This window comes from Mustela nivalis (genome assembly GCF_964662115.1).
Source record: "Mustela nivalis genome assembly, contig: HAP1_SCAFFOLD_609, whole genome shotgun sequence".
NCBI lineage: Eukaryota > Metazoa > Chordata > Mammalia > Carnivora > Mustelidae > Mustela > Mustela nivalis.
The window spans coordinates 31,766-49,815 of NW_028136053.1; the positions used below are offsets into that span (position 1 = coordinate 31,766).

The 18,050-nt window shown below is 37.5% G+C and overlaps 1 protein-coding gene across 2 annotated transcripts in view; it reads right to left on the minus strand.

Annotated features, from left to right (window-relative positions):
* XRN2 (5'-3' exoribonuclease 2) overlaps window positions 1-18,050 on the minus strand; it is a gene marked incomplete at its 5' end in the record, with an annotated part of 90,473 nt that overhangs the window by 13,249 nt on the left and 59,174 nt on the right. For both annotated transcript variants that reach the window (XM_082750049.1, XM_082750048.1), the window contains 6 exons: window positions 4,520-4,647; window positions 5,963-6,094; window positions 6,192-6,260; window positions 15,088-15,144; window positions 16,339-16,418; window positions 17,667-17,764. In XM_082750049.1, the coding sequence (XP_082606175.1) occupies window positions 4,520-4,647; window positions 5,963-6,094; window positions 6,192-6,260; window positions 15,088-15,144; window positions 16,339-16,418; window positions 17,667-17,764 (564 nt within the window). The remainder of the gene's footprint in view (window positions 1-4,519; window positions 4,648-5,962; window positions 6,095-6,191; window positions 6,261-15,087; window positions 15,145-16,338; window positions 16,419-17,666; window positions 17,765-18,050) is intronic.

An 18,050-nucleotide genomic window follows, 5' to 3' on the forward strand; every position in this document is an offset into this window, starting at 1 on the left:
CAGGATCAGGGATTTAAAACTACTTTCAACATTTCAGAAGTTTTGAAGTAACATTATTCCACACAACTAATTAAGACAGGAAGGAAAAATAAATGTACTTAACACATGCACTTTGGTTACCATCTTGACTGATTTATGGGGAGAAAATCAGAAAAAAATTTTGGCTAAAACATCTGAAAATGTTAATTAAATATCAGCAGAAGACCACTACCCATCCAGCGGAATGGCTACAGGTGTAAAGACTGACAATACCAAGGGCTGGTAAGAATGTGGAGCAACTGGACCTTCCTTGCACCGCTAAAGGAAGGTAAAATGGTATAAACTGAATTTAACTTGGGAAATGTGTCTGGCATTTTTATTCACAAGAGCTGAACATGCATGTGACCTGAACGTGCACGTAGCCTTGCGATTCCACTACTTGTACATACCTACCCATCAGAGATGTTTACTTATGTGTGCTCAAAGACACAGGAATTTCATAGCAGTACTACTCCAGAAGCCCCAAACCGGGAACCAACCCAAACACTATCCCGAAGAGAGAGAAATGACGACATAGTCACTGATGGAGCAGGGGAAGCATGAGAATGAACGAACTGCTGCAGAAACAATGCAGATAAATCTCAGAAACAAAATATGGAACAAAAGAGGGCAAATTTTCAAAAAGGTCAATCGTGTTAAGAGTCCATTAAACAAACAGATGAAACAAATCTATGACACTGAAGTCAGGAAAATAATTACTTTAATGTGCTGGAGTGGCACCTGGGAAAGAACATAATGGGGGCCTTCTGGAGACTGGTCACTTTCTACTTTTTGATCAAAGTAGTGGTTACATGAATGTATTCATTTCATAGAAATTAATCAAACTTCACACCTGTGACTCAGAACTTTATATGTTACATTGTAATAAAAAAGCATATGAAGATACATATATAATAATCCAATTTTCAAAAACTGCATGTAAGAATATAATGAAAGAAACTACTGCTTTATTGCAGGACCGTGGGATTACGGGTGTTTATATTTTATTAGCTGCCATGTTTCCTTTAATTAACATGTATTACGGTTAAAATCCATTTAAAATGTCACTAGAAGTATGGAGGGGAAAAAAATCAGCTTTCCCACCCTCATAATTGGTTCCCATTTATGCTACCAGAATTTTGTACTAGTTATTCTAACTTTTCTTTTTTTTAAGATTTTATTTTTTTATTTGACAAGAGAGACAGCAAGAGAGGGAATACAAGCAGTGGGAGAGGGAGAGCCCACTGAGGGGCTTGATCCCAGGACCCTGGGATCATGACCTGAGCCAAAGGCAAACGCGGAATTGAGCCACCCAAGCGCCCCCAGTTATTCTAAGCTTAATACCACCTGACTTTTTGCCATATATCTTAAACTCTTTTTTCCCCCCCATCAAGCCAGAGTAGCCCAAATTCCCCTCAGTAGGCTCAGTTTGAATAGCACATTCTTGCTGATTTTTTCCCATAAACTTTTTCATTTCTACCATTCGCATTCCCTTTGAAAGTCTCAGCATTACACAAGTCACCAGGCAGAGAGGGACACTCATTTCTTGCCCTAAATCAATCCCTACTTTACAAAACATATTCCCTATTTTTAATGATATAATTAAAATAGAGACTCTGAATGAAATAGATTCTAATTAAAGTCACTCATAAGACCGGTAACAATGGCAAATGAGAGACTCAAGGTAATAAAAAGGGAGAGGTGACCCTACTATTTGAAATAAAATGCACAGATGCTAATCTGGTAAGAGCTGACTGTTGATGAAGATGACAAACTTAAGAACTATAAAAAACTACAGGCCGTGAAAGACATGTATTCTTTACCTCTGATGTGACCTTGATAAATAAAAGACCTTCCTGACTTTCTTCTTACTCTTACTGTTGGAGATGGATCCTGCAGGATGAAAGGGGACCTGAGAATGAAGCACTTGGATTTACATGAACACCATACTGAGTGAGTGACTTATTTTCTGTGAAGGCAGTCCATGGTTTTTATAGATTCCCATATGGGTCTATGATTCCCTAGAAGATCTAGGGAATATTTCCCAAAGTGTGGTATGCATACCACGGGTGGTATATAAGATCAGTTTCTGGGGACTGTGAACAAACATTTTATCTTCATAATTATATACTTATTTTTATGTATATCTGAAAAAATACAATGTCATATACTTTTGATATAATCTTATATTTAAAGTCAATCAATTTAAGTGGAAAAAAAAAGATTTTAAAAGGCTTTAAGTAGTTGTCTGGGTGATAATCTGGATTATGATGACAGCAGGTCCAGAGACCGGGCCTTAGGAAACATGAAATGAAAGGAAGCTACATAATGGAGAATACATGCTTTCACCTTTGCTGATCAAACCTCTCTCCAAATTTCTCAAAGTTTACTAAATGGAACAACCTCAGAAATGCCTCATAACCATCATTTTGAGAAATACCAGCTAACCTAAGCCATAGAGAGTATACTTGGTTCTAGCACTCTGCATCTCATTTTTTTCTTCCTATTTGGAAGCTATGATACCATTATGGATAGAAGTACATGGTGAAGAGTCATAAAAAAAAGGAACTAAAAAGGAATATGTCAAACAGCTGGCTTTATCAAAAGCTGGATATGCTTTCACCATTTACTAGTAAAATGTCAGGGCATAGGTGACTCTTCCAGAGTAATTAGACCTCTCTGTTGAATGTGGCATAGCTTGATATATATATGGAAATATTCAGAAATGTCATTTGCTAAATCTTAGGGGGAAAGCAGCTAAGTAAACTACTGCATAAGCAGATGCCCACAAGGCCCATTAAACTCTGTGCCCTTTCTGTGTTTCACTAAATAGAATAAAACCTCTGAACTCCATAGTTGTCATGTAGTCTTTTTTTTTTTTTAAAGATTTTATTTATTTATTTGACAGACAGAGATCACAAGTAGGCAGAGAGGCAGGCAGAGAGAGAGGAGGAAGCAGGCTCCCTGCTGAGCAGAGAGCCCGATTCGGGACTCGATCCCAGGACCCTGAGATCATGACCTGAGCCGAAGGCAGCGGCTTAACCCACTGAGCCACCCAGGCGCCCCTGTCATGTAGTCTTAATGTTGTTCCATTCAATGTCATAAAGCCACAGAGAGAGAGAGAGACAGAGATAGGCAGAGAGAATACACTGAAAAGAGAGAGCTCTGAGACAGAATGAGACCTTCAGAACCAATTTCTTCCTGGATACTGTACCAGGAAAATCTGGGTAGTATTAAAAAAAAAAAAAAAAGTGGGCCTGTAACTTAATTAGCATGAAATCAGTGGTAGGCACATAGGATAAATACTTCCCAACAATCTTCACATTAATCTGGTATTTCTTTCACAACTACAACTTTGGTTTAAAAAAGATTTCTCAAAGCAGCCCCCTGTTTTTTTTTTTTTTTTAAAGATTTTATTTATTTATTTGACAGAGAGAAATCACAAGTAGGCAGAGAGGCAGGCAGAGAGAGAGAGAGAGGAGGAAGCAGGCTCCCTGCTGAGCAGAGAGCCTGATGCGGGACTCGATCCCAGGACCCTGAGATCATGACCTGAGCCGAAGGCAGCGGCTTAACCACTGAGCCACCCAGGCGCCCATGCAGCCCCCTGTTTTTGTTAATTTAATTTGCATGAAATATTTCCAACAATCAGAAAGAAACTTAATAAAATAACACTTAGATTTAACAAAGGTTTAGCATCTTGCCACAGTCACATGTCATGTCTCCCCACCACCATGCTGTCCCAGTTTGGTTGTCCCAGCAACCAGATAATCAGGAATGGAGAAGCAAAGGCTTTATGAAGAAGATGGTTTTTAGAACCTGGCACATGACTTGAACACAGCCACAAAGCTCAAAAAATAACAAAATGGGGACACAATTTAAAATTAATACAAAATCTATAAAAAGTCCAACATTTAACTCCTTCTTCTCCTTTTCCAATATAATCCAAATGCCATGTAATTATTTTCAATGGGTAACATTTCTGAACCACTTCTATCCACAAAACAGGTTACAAGGGGTCAGGGAAAAGCCAAGATTTTCAGAGAACCACGAAATTAAAGGAGTATTCCTAAACCAATACCTGGCTTTATCTTAACATGCATCACAATATACAATGTGCAACATGAAAGGGAGATACTAGTGCCTTTCAGTTGATTAAGAGGTTGCAATTCCGTATCTACTGCACCAGATTTAACTGCCCCAGTACTTGTATTAATGGAATAAAAAGCAATTCACTCCACACACCTCCTTCTGCACAGGTTCACTGTGGCATATTTATAGATAAAAGTAAGAAATCCAATTCATATTATTCAATTAACTATATACAGCCAAAATAAAAGTATCTGAAAACTTTACATTCCCTTATAATTCTTCTAAATTATATGTTTTTATAGTCCACGATCTCTGCCCTGATAAAATACATCTTTCTAGCAATGAGATTAGAAACCAACCTTTGTTGTAATATTTCATTTAGCATGTCAAATATCAATTTGTAAAAACTTACTTGACATAAGTTTTGGAATCTGGGCTTGTCCTCTCAACAGCGGCCTGTATAAGTTCCCTTGATAAGTTGCAGGTGGTGGTGCAGCATTTCCATAAATGCCAGCCGCTGAGCCTCTTGGCATAACATGGCTGTAAAAGGATCCCACCAACCAGAAAAAAATTTATAGACAGATTCATTACATGACAGCTGATATAAATTAAATAAATGCTAGTAGTTGTCCCTTTACTACTAGATCTGATAAAGATAATACAAACTTAAAAGATTTATAATTATTGGGGAGGGTATGTGCTATGGGGAGTGCTGTGAAGTGTGTAAACCTGGCGATTCACAGACCTGTACCCCTGGGGATAAAAATATATGTTTATAAAAAATAAAAAAATTAAAAAAAGATTTATGATTAACAAAGTTCAAAATAGTACCAATGGTAAGGGTGATAGCGTATGTTTGTTTGTCACACCAAGATTCTTAACTGATAATTAATTATTAATTAATTACTTCATGTAAAGAGGGAGTCTTCTTTTCTTTTTTGTATCATATTTAAATCTTGCCCTCAGGGACCCATGCTATTGCTATCACTACATATACTTCTGTTCTATAACTTGCCATTTTCAATTCTATGAAACATTTCCCTATATTTTTCGTTGGCTTCATAATTGTAGGATGTATACCTATTGAGTACTTCAATATGGTGATGTCTCATTTTATTAAATTATTCCTCTCATTTAGTACTACTATTATTAATAATGTACTATAGATTTGGGCATATAACTTTATGCCCCTCTAAAATTATTTTCTCAAGATAAATTCCAAAAAGTAGGAATATGGATCAAAGTTGAGTTATCTTCATGTACTGATCATATACTTTATTATGTACTTGTTATGTACTATGCATCATATATTGTAATGTATTAACACTTTATTTTTTTTAAAGATTTTATTTATTTATTTGACAGAGAAAGACAGAGAGGGAATACAAGCAAGGGGAGTGGGAGAGGAGAAGCAGGCTTCCTGCTGAGCAGGGAGCCTGATGGGGGGCTCAGTCCCCTGGGATCATGACCAGAGCTGAAGGCAGACGCTTAACTGACTGAGAAACCCAGGCACCCCTTGATTAACACTTTAAACAGATTCTGCCATATATTAATTCAGCTAAAACTTTCTTGAAGGTAAAGAGAATGTTTTATTCCTTTGAAAGATCTGTCAGAAAGACAGGAGAACCTTTTAAGAAAAAATAACAGAATTCTCAAATGACACATAAAGCATAAACCAAAGAAACAAAAGTGAATTTTAAAAATGAAGAGCATGAGAGTATCAAAGTCATTAAAATATTTGCCAAGTAGTTTCAATTAATGGTCTCTTAAATATTTGTAGGATAAATACTAACTTAATCCTTGTGAATGATTCAAAAAAAGCAAAACATACAAAGGATAGCAACCTATTACTCACCCCAAAGTCCTAAATGCAGCCTGATCCAGGTGGACAGGCCGCCGGTCCCGATTAAAACCAAGCTGGGGCTTCCACTGCCGTCCATTGCTGGACTTTTCCCAGTCACTAGGTTTCAGTACTGGTGCTGGTTTTCTGACCATTTGAAAATACAATATTTAGTACTGGAATAAACACTGTTCATACAAAATAAAATGGGATAGTTCATATTTTATAACCGCATTATTGTTACCTTGCTCCTGGAAGCATTACAGCTTTAAAAATGTAGTCTTCAGCAAACTGTGGGTCTTTAAAATTAATACTAGGAGAGAGCAACATACAATTTAATGACTTCATTATATTCTCTTGGCTCAACTATTATGTAAACTGAGGTATTTTTCACGTTTAAAAAGAGTAACTAAAATTCAAAAGTCTTCTCTCCAAAGATTATTTTAATCAATAGTTTCACCAAAGAGCTAGGTATCTTTTTCACCAAACTGCTGCTAATCCCTAGTACAAAGCCTACATGTAAATTTCTCTGTGGGAAAAGCCATGCTCTAGCTAACTGTGGGTGATCAGAGAGAAGAAACAGACACTGCTTCAAATCTTGAGCAATTCCAACAGGATACTGGAGATAGGGGTAAGAGGTTTACAAACAACAAAAAGACAATAAAAGAAATACTTTTTTTTTTTTTAAAGATTTTATTTATTTACTTGACACAGAGAGAAACATCACAAGTAAGCAGAGAGGCAGGCAGAGAGAGAAGGGGAAGCAGGCTCCCTGCTGAGCAGAGAGCCCGATGTGGGGCTCGATCCCAGGACCCTGAGATCATGACCTGAGCTGAAGGCAGAGGCTCAACCCACTGACCCACCCAGGCATCCCTAAAAGAAATACCTTTCATTTTGTTTAGTGTGGGGCAAAGACTTACCCTCCAGCATCTTAGGGAAAATTAGTTCTTATGGCAAGAAAGAAAAGATGCAAATGCCACTAGAAATACTCACAAAATCAGAAAGTGAACATAAATAATCTATGGGGAAAAACGTTAAATTTCCCAGTTGGAGCCCTCTATCGTGCTCTCTTAATGCTTCCCTTGTATCAGGAACAGTCACAATTTGAAAACTACACAAAAGGCTTATTGTATTTTATAAATCTGTACACTCAGACTGTTGAGTATAAGCTGGATCAAGCTTCCTTTCTGGTGGGGTTTGCATGTCCCGAAAGCTGGTAAATATTTAAGTTTTCCTTTTGATATAGCAATGCCTCTTCTAGGATTTTGGATCTGTACTCAAAGGTTTATACCTAGGATGCTCAAGATATTTGTATTCATGCTGAAAAAATAAAACCTAAGTGTGGGATTTAATAGTGGACTGGTTAAAGAAACTATGGTTCTCCACAAAAATGGAATCCTCAATTGACATTTCAATACGTATACAACAGCCTAGGCATATATTCAAAAAAGTAATCAGTGATATGCTCTGTATAATTATCTCCTTTCCTTCTTTGTGCTTTTTATTTTCTAAAATTCCTCCATGATTACACTTGAAAATGGTTTTATTCGAGAGTCCAGATGGGGACCTGCAACTCTATGGTCAAATAATCTTCAACAAAGAAGGAAAAGATATCCAGTTGAAAAAAGACAGTCTCTTCAATAAATGGTGCTGGGAAACTGGACAGCTATGTATAGAAGAATGAAACTCGACCATTCTCTTACACCATACACAAAGATAAACTTGAAATGGATAAAAGACCTCAATGTGAGGCAGGAAAACGTTTCTACTCAAGAAGGTTTTATTGAATTGGTTGACATTTTAGATAGCTAATTTTTTCTCTTCAAATATTGCCACTTTAAATTATTAGGACCTACTTTTGTAGCACTGGGATTTAACTACCTTTTAAGTACACAAAAATAACTTCATTTATAATAAAAATGCTGATCTCAAGAGTAGCTAAACAATACTTCATTTACTGAATCAATTCCTCTTACAATTCACTCTTCACTGGCAACTGTCTTTATCTCAAATGTTCTCTACTGGGCAAAGTGGCTTAGGGCAGTGTTACAGGTTTAAGAGGGTGACAGAGAAAATGGTAGTTAAATATAGAGGTTCGTTAGGGCCTTCCAGATACAAAGTAAAGAGAGAAAAATCAGTAATAAAAAGCAAGACTTGCAACTAGAATGTCTCAAAGCAGTTATCTTTGTGTCAGCAGAGCTTTTCAGCAGTTTACCAAACAAACTTAAAGAGTTCCCACAGCATACACAGTCTCAGGGTGGGCGTGGGGATACAAATCCTGGCCAGGCATCAGGCTTGTCTCCCCTTCTGATAAAGGAAATAGGAAATATTTAATAACATTTTCATAAGAAAGTGGAAAAGGCAACAACAGACACAGAAAAGATGCTGAGTCAAAGGATGTGTGTACACATACCTTCCACTCATGTCTTTGTTAATATGGGATAAAAGCATGTGTGCAAGGGGGAGAGGGAAGAGGATTCTTTCACCTGGGACCAAGGAAAACATCATCCAAGAGGCCATGATATAAAGTGAGACAGGACTGGTTACAGAATGGGAGGAAATAAATGTAGCCAAGACATGGAAAGCGCTTCTAAAGGAACTAAGAAATAGCTCAGTTTAATTGGAGCAGCCTTCTCAATAGGGATCTGGGAGAGAAGCCATCCCTATACAAATGATCTAAGTGATTACATCCTAAATTCTCCCAAGAAAGACATATAACTACTCCCATTCTAAAGGAATAAGACACAAACTGACTGGTTACATGAAATGAATGCTTTAAGTTTGAGAAATGGCCTGAGGGCCTTTTAGAAATCATTTATCTATTTATTTATGTAAAGATTTTATATGTTTGAGAGAGAGAGGGCACAAAGGAGGCAAGGTTAGAGGGAGAAGCAGACTCCCTGCTGAGCCGGCAGCCTGATACAGGACCCGATCCTGGGACTTCCAGGATTGTGAGCTGAGCAGAAGGCAGATGCTCAATTGACTGAGCTGCTCAGGCATCCAGGACTTTTTTTCTTTTTAAATTTAAGTAGAGTTGGGCATGGAACAGGGCGTGGAGCAAAACACAGGAGACAAACTCATGACCCTGAGATCAGGAGACGAACTCATGACTCTGAGATCCAGATCTAAGCTGAGATCAAGAGCTGGTCACTCAACTGAGCCACCCAGGCATCCCAACGTCTCAAGCCTTAACTCCCAAGTGAAACCTCAGCTGAGAAGAGCTAGATTGGAGCAAGCAAGTTTGTGAACAGAGGTGAGCAGGAACATAGGCTGGCCAAACTGGGTTAATATCATTGAGAGCCAGTTCTGACCACAATGTGAAATCACTTCAGGTAGTCAGTCAGGGAGTAAACATGATCAGGAATGCAACTCAAAAAGAAATCCCTGGCAACAGTGTGTAAGAGAGAGCTAAAAGATCATCGACACAGTCTAGGTAAGGGCCTTCAATAGGCGCTGGAGGTGCAAATGCTGGGCAGGCAAAATAAATGGCAGGGCTGGAACTAGAATGAAGATCACATTCAGGTGAGGGCTTGAGATGAAGATCTGTAAGTGATGTACAGAAAAATGGAAACTAAATGAAAGAAACAGTCAAGGTAATGGGTTCCCAGGCAGAGTACAGAACCCCAGGTTTACAGGGATAATCTCTCCTGAAGGATAATGGTTACAAGAAACATAATAAGACAGCCGAAACCAGTGTTTGAGAAAACAAATCCATTTATTTATGAAATATGTGCAGTTTACTGTCAACTGTCCCTCAATAAAACTGCTTTAAAAATTCCATCATTTAAAATAAAAAGTTAAAAAAAAAAAAAAAAATAAAAAAAAAAATAAAAATTCCATCATTCATGGTCATGTTCTAAAAGGGAAAAAATTTCCAAGATAATGGGAAAAAAATCTCCAACATCTCCCCTACTTACCCTCAGAACCAAACTCAACAGAGTGATCTATATACTTCATAGGAAACAAACTATTAGGAGACAGAAAAGGAGCATCTAAAAATAAGATTGGAGGTCCCTACTGAAGAGATAAGTGATGCTATTTTTGATCTCAAAGATTAAAGCATTCTTTTCCCTTGGATCTTGGAGAACAATTTGAAGACTTATTCTCTCCTAAAATGAGTTAAGCTTTCATTGGTTCAGGGTGGGTTTTTTTTAGTAATTTGTTCCCAAAAATATATACTAAGAACTATTATATTTTTAGAAAATAAAACAAAAGAAAAGTACAACTCAACTGTACTTTTCCAACGTGAAACACCAGCCACAACTTAAACAAACCTCTCCAAAAACAGAAAATACAGGGATGCCTGGGTGGTTGAGTGGGTTGGGCCTCTGCCTTTGGCTCAGGTCCTGGGATTGAGCCCCGCATCAGGCTCTCTGCTCGGTGGGGAGCCTGCTTCCCCCTCTCTCTGCCTGCCTTTCTGCCTAACTTGTGATCTCTGTCAAATAAATAAATCAAAATCTTAAAAAGAAAGAAAAAAAAAAGACAAAAAAAAAAAAAAAAAAACACCTGAAACACATAAACCAGGCAGGAGCCCATTAGTCAAAGTCCCAAAGGGGAACTTTATTGAGACCCAACCTTTCAAATTTCCTTCATTTTTTTCAGGTTTATGTAATTAAAATTCTTATAAACAGAAAAACTAAAATAACAAAAATGATGTTATTATAATAAAATACATAAATAAAAATAGAAATAATAAAGAAGAAAAACAAGATTAATCTTTGACAATTTCTACCACCAGAAACAAAAGAGCTTAACTGTGGAGCTAGTCAGGGGAGAGAAAGCAGTAACACTGAGATAACACAAAAGCACCTTCAGGGAGGAAATGAGTTAACAGAACAGCTTATAGATTCAACAGGTGGCCCTTCTGAGGTAAGAGAACTGTGTTTAGATGTGTACTGCTCATCTAACTCTGTAAACACAAGTGTTTTTCACTACTTCTTCCAGGTGGCACACAGCCTAGGCTTACAAAGCCTAGGCTTCTATCTACCAGACCATCATGTCCAGGAGTAGCATAATGGATCCTTCCATTGGTAGGGAACCTCCCTGTTATTTTAATCACCTAATTGTCATCACAAGCACATTAAGGACAGAATATAAAAACTATAAACCTAAGCATGGTTGAAAATAACAAAACTGAGCAGTGCTTTTATTTGTATTACAAGTAGTACTTTAGACACCATTAGTAAGAAGAAAATACTATAGCAAAGTCTCAACAGAAAAGGAATGGAATGTACAACACCCCTTTCCAACTCAATTCACTTTAAGAGTTAGCCTTAGAAATGCTATTTTAAGTACTATTACTGCTTGAGTGCTAGCACACTTCACAAAGATAGCAGAAAACTCCAAATATCAAGTTACATTCCTTAATTAATGCTAAATCAGCATACAAAGGCAAACTGTTCTTGTAAAAAAAAACTTCCTGATTCATATACTTGACATTTTAAAGCACTTAAGTTTATAGGACTTAAGATATCTTTTCTGACATTCTATCAGAGGAGGCTAACCAGGCAGTGGAAATTAAGCCCTCCCAAGAGCTTTCACCATCAAATCTGTGACTGACTGTATATATTCCCCTTCCTCTAGGCTTCTGATTTCAAGTTATCTGCTTGCCAACCATGAGTCTTACAAATACTGCAGTAATGGTTACATTAAAAATTCACATTTTTAGAAAACCTCCTTGAAGAGATAAAACATTCTACCCCTTGCCTGATTCATAGAAAGTCTGAGAAACCCTCCTCTGAAGGAATAAGCGTTGCTGGAAGATGATGGCAAACACTGGGCTTTGACACTATGAACACTATGAACACCTGGGCTTTTACACAAGTTTAGAACTATGCCAGGTGCTAGGAGGAAAGAAACCAAAACCAAAATCACCAAAATCTTAACAGTGCTACGGATAAAAATAACATATAAGACTAAGTAAATTTCAGATTACATTTCAGAAGAGAAGAAAAGCTATGAAAGATAGGATATAAAGGAACGAACATTCCAAACAATGTAAGGAAGGCACAAAAGTCAATGGGATACTCATGGGAAGAGCCTGCATTGAAGGAGTAGGCAGGTGTCCTTGAGGAACTGTGGGGATTCAGGCACAGAGCTATAGCTGCCAAACCAGGACAGGCCTTCAAAAAGCAAAGAAGTATAATTCCAGTGACAATACAGAGCGAAGATTTCTGAGGAGCGGCAGTGTTTAACAAAGATAAGCCTCAGAGCATATGCCAGTAGATTCAGTGGGAAGGTGGAATCAAATAAATTAGCTGGGAGATCATTACAGTAATTCAGAAGAAACTCAAAATAAAGGAAAACAAAACAAAACAAAAACACAAAAACCCCTAAAACACAGGCTCACTGGGAAGAGCCAGAAACAAACAACTGGGAAAAAGAAAATCCAGAACAGTAGTATAGATATAGGAATTAAGGTAGAATGAGAAGCCAAAGCACATAATGTAAGAGAGCAGAGCAGCAGGACGGTCAGGGATAGAAAGGGGAGATCAGCTAGGAGAACTGATGGGGGGCACTGGACAAAGAAGGCCAGAACGCTGAGTCTGAGGTAAAACAAAGGGTGAGTGTGTGTGTGTGTGTGTGTGTCTGTCTGTCTCTCTACTCCAGATGAATAGAAAACTGTGCCACTGCAGTGGGAAGAAAATTTAATTTTAAGATCATATGAGGTTTTATATATATAAAGGCCCCCCCCTCCAAGATTTTATTTATTTGAGGACAGGGAAGAGCACAAGCAGGGGAAGAGGCAGAGGGAGCAAGAGAAGCACATTCCCTGCTAAGCAGGGAGCCCGACCTGAGCTGAAAGCTGACGCTTAACTGACTGAGCGACCAAAGCGCCCCTATATTTGAAGTTAACAAAGAATCAGTCTAAAAATATTACATCTAAGCAAATTAAAATGGTGAAAAATGGGATCAGGAAAAATAAGGGAGATCGCTCTGTTCTATTCAAAGTTAAGCTACTAATATGTTGGCTGATTTATGGAATCAGAATTGGGGCAGAGGGAGATCTCCTAGGTCACAGCTGACTGTATTTTTCTAAGAGTCCTTCTAGGAACTTAAACACTTCAATAACCTCTATCATATGCCTTTTTAACACTACAGGTAAGAGCTATATGGTAGGAAAACCCACCTAAACTCAACTTGAAGAACTTCTCAAATATGGGATGGAATACTGGATGCATACAAACAGAGAAGGGAAAAAAATTTTGACAGGAGTCAAAATGGAAATAACCAGCAATTGGAACCAAAGCTTGCATTCTCAGATTTTCATTTATAAAACAAACACAAGACTGGGATGAAAAACAAGCCCCCAAACACACACACAAAAACTGCAATAAACTGGATCAACCTCATTACCCCTCATAGGAAACACTGAAAATTAGCTTATAAGGTAAAAGTTAATGTGGTCTTTCATAAATCTCTAGGACATTAACTCAAATTGATTTTATTATAAAGTTTTCAACATATGTCTGAATTTCTACCTAGATCTGGTATTTGTCTTGTTAAGTTTAATAATCTTAGGAGAACACAAGGGATACCAAATAATACCAAAGGCCTTCTTCAGGCTCAGAACCAACCAGCCAACAATAACACCAAAATACACACAGAAGTTAGAGGATTTGCCAATTTTATAATTCTTCCCTTGGACAAGTCTTTCTGTCCTAATTATAAAGTTAAGTAGAAAAAAAAAAGTTAAGTACTTCTAAAGGGCTGGGCAGAAAGGCCCCTGAAAATATGCAGAACTGGGGAGCATAAGCAAGCATGTGACAATCCAAAGACGGAACTGGTAGGATTAACTGGCCTGAAGCACTGTTTCAAGGCAGAGAGATCCCATGGGTTAATAAAGTGTCCACACTGGATCTACCTGAACCAGACTATTTGTGATGGGTGCAAGAGCATGGCCCACAATTCTAAACTCCACCCTTAACAGAAGAGCCCAAAGACAGAGAGCCAGAACAAATTACATGTAAAGATAAATTAAAAATGTGTGTAAAGATAAAAGCAACTAATTTAGAAAGATTTTCCAAATTCATGACAGTTTTCATTAAATAAAAGCTCCTCTAAAGTGGCAGTTGCTATCTATCTAAATCTATTAATAGGAAAATGAATATGCTCACACTTTACAATGATAAATTTAAATAAAATCCAAAATACTTCTGAAGAGTAAGAGAAATAGTAACAATGACTTGGAGAGAAGGATTCAGTAACAGTCTTCGCAAGCAGGCTTTTACAAAATCCTTGAATTACTAGGATGTGTTTTCCTTAGTCTTGCCTAAAGACTGAAGAAAATGGTAACATAAATCCTGCAATCGAGATTTGTAATTACATCTAAGAATTAAGCAAATGAGTAATAAGTGTGTTGGTTTTTATTCTAAACAGTCACATTATATTTTACACATACAGAATGCTGTATGAAGAAATGCAAGAAATTAAATATGGGGGGTGGAAAGGATGGGGTGGCTGGGTGTTGGACACTGGGGAGGGTGTGTGCTGTGTTGAGTGCTGTGTGTTGTGTGAAGACTGATGAATCATAGACCTGTACCCTGAAACAAATACATTATGTTAATTTTAAAAAAATTGAAAATAAAAAAGAAAGAAAGAAAGAAATGAAATGAAATACATTTTTCCAGGTAGCAGAAATGATCTAATTTTAGTTTATAATAATTATTGGTAAACATTTCTGCAAATTTATTCTATCTCAACCAAAATAAAGTATGTAATGTTTTGTTTTTAAACGCTACAGGGCCACACCAGTAAATATAATTAAAATAATCTGTTATAACACAAGAGAAGCTGTGTGGGTCTCTGGGGTAAAGAGGTCTGTTTGCTCCTACATAGTAAACTACTCTTAGAAACTCCTACTTTTTACCTCCTACTTTCCTAATCCAGGAAGAATTAAGAGGTTGTCAGGGGAAACCAGTAAGCAGAGAAGCAAGCTTGTTAAATCAGTAACCTTAACAATATACATAATTTAAAGTCAAGAGGCTCTGTTCTGAGGTCTGCAACACAGGGACTCTCCAATCTCAAAACATTGGTGGAATAATAGCTGCCATTTCCTTGTGATTCAGGGATCTTCTTAAACTTATCTGGAAGTTCAGAGCTGTGTTTTGATCAAACGACATTAATTTTTGAAGACTTACCTGATTGCAGTGTTCTGTGTCAGATCCCGTAACATGGGGACAGGAGAACATACTATCCTAAAGAGAAAGAAGGGAGTAAGTTGTAACCTTTTGGACAAGTGGAATTAAAACGTTGCTTTAGGAAAGAGAAATCATTAAAATGTACCAACAAAAAAATGACACAACCAATTACATCTTTAAAAAAAGGACCCTGTCTTCCTTGCTTGTAATCTCAACAGAAAACTATTTTGGGCAAACAGTTCATATCAGAATTTGTAAAGGATACAAACAAACCGGAAAGGGGCACAGAAGAACAGAACAGTTACTTGGTAAATGAGGGAAACCTAATGGCTAATAAATATACCATATGGCATTCAATTTCATTAGTAATTAGAGAAATGCATCTATAAGACACAAGGTGCCAATAAGCATCCACTAAACTGACAGAAATTAAGGTCATGACAATCAATTCCAAGGGTTTGCAAGAATGTAGAGCAACAAGATCTCTCACAAACTGCCACTGAGATTACAAAATAGTATAATCACTTTGAAAAACCACCCATTATCTACAAAAGAGGAAGATACGACCGACCAGCAATTCCCAAACACTGATCTCAGAATCCCTTTAAAACATTTCTAAAAATCAAGGACCTCAAAGAGCTTCTGGTTATGTTGGTTATGTGTATCAATATTTACCTATTAAAAATTAAAACTAAGAAATTTCTAAAATACTAATTTAAAGATAACAGTAATAAACCTATTACATGTTAACATAAATAACATTTTTAATGAAAAACTATTTTACAAAGCAAAAAAAAGAAGGTCATTGTCTTACATTTTTGAAAATTTCTTTAATATCTGGCTTAATATCTATCTTAATAGCTGGATTCTCTTATCTGCTTCTGATTCAATCTCTTGAGATAGCTATCACACTACATTTCAGCTTCTGGACAACTCCACTGTACACTCAAGAGAGAAAGAGAATGAGAAAAGCAAATAATATCATAGCATCTTAGTATTATTATAAAAATAGCCGTGAACTCATGGATCTCCTGTAAGGGCTTTAGGGACCCCCAGGGGCTCCCTGCACACAGTGATACAGCTACTAGGCTGAAGAGGTGGGCTCTGACCCCAAGTATTTTTATAGTCCAGCAGGTTCTCTGTTGTTTTGTTTTCTTACTATTACTAGAAAATAAAACATTTGGGCAATAAGGAAAAAATGCTAGCTAAACTTCCTCCCAGTGACCCCAATGTGCACAAATGAATGCTTACTGATCTGGAAGAACAGCTTCTTCATCCAAAGAAAACTTTCCTTGAATCCCATGACATAGTTCAGGTGGTACATCCACTGGCTGTAGAAAAATACATTCCTGATCATAAACCCAAAAGAATGGAAAGCAGGGATTCACATATATATGTGTACACCAAAGTTCAGAGTAGCATTATTCTTAAAAGCCAGGAGGAGGAAACAACCCAAGTTTCCATCAACAGATGAATGGACAAAGAAAATGCGGTGTATACATACTATGGTCATAAAAGGAAGCCCTAATACGTGCTACAGCATGGATGAACCTTGGAAACATTACACGAAGTAAAATAAGTCAGACACAACAGGACAAATATTATAGGATTCCATTTATTCCACTTCCAAAAACAGGTAAATTCAGAGACAGAAAGTAGAAGACAGGTTATCAGAAATAAGGGGAGAGAATGGAGAGGTATTGTTAAGGGATAACAGTTTCTACTTGGGATGATAAGTTCTGAAAGTGGATAGTGGTGAATGGCTGCTCAACCCTGTACATAGATTTAATGCCACAAAATTATATACTTTTAAAATGGTTTTTAAAGATTAAAATGGTACATTTTCTTATTTTCCTTTTTCTTTTTTTTAAAAGATTTTATTTATTTGACAGACAGAGATCACAAGTAGCCAAAGAGGCAGGCAGAGAAGGAGAAGGAGGAAGCCCGCTCCCTGCTGAGCAGAAAGCCCATTGTGGGGCTTGATCCCAGGACCCTGGGATCATGACCTAAGCCGAAGGCAGAGGCCTTAAACCACTGAGCCACCCAGATGCCCTCTTTTTCTTTTTTTAAAAGATATTATTTATTTATTTTTGAGAGAGAGCAAGCATGTGTCCATGAGCTTTGGGAAGCGGTAGAGGGAGAAGCAGACTCTCTGCTGAGCAGGGAGCCCAATGTAGAACTTGATCCCAGGACCGCAGGATCATGACTGAGCTGAAGGCAGAAGCTTAACTGACTGAGCCATCCAGGCACCCCACTTGTTTCTATTTTATCTAAATTTAACAAATGTGGGGCGCCTGGGTGGCTCAGAGGGTTAAACCTCTGCCTTCGGCTCAGGTCATGATCCCAGGGTACTGGGATTGAGCCCCGCATCGGGCTCTCTGCTCAGCGGGGAGGCTGCTTCCTCCTCTCTCTCTGCCTGCCTCTCTGCCTACTTGTGATCTCTCTGCCCAATCAATAAATAAAATCTTTAAAAAATAAATAAATAAATAAATAAATAGATTTAACAGATATATTTCTGATGAATTAACCGAATAATTATACTGTCTAAAAGCACTTCATGATGGAAAAAGAGACCATACCTCTGTGGAACCTGTCTGGTAGAGTTCTAAAATGAAGTCATGGAGTGGGTGATGTTTGCCCACAAATAAGATGTCACCTCCAAGACTGTTTCTTTTAGCTGGGGGGAAAATAAGGAAAGAAATAAGATCAAACAATTATATCTGCAAGAGCAACTTTTATGAGAATAAAATAAAAAGAAACATCTAAATTTTAAAAACTTTAGTATAAGGTCTACAATAAAATATACTTTTTATTTCTTAAAGATTTTTTTTATATGACAGAGAGAGACACACCAAGAGAGGGAACACAAGCAGGGGGAGTGGGAGAGGGAGAAGCAGGCTTCCCACTGAGCAGGGAACCTGATGCAGGGCTTGACCCCAGGACCCTGAGATCATGACCCGAGC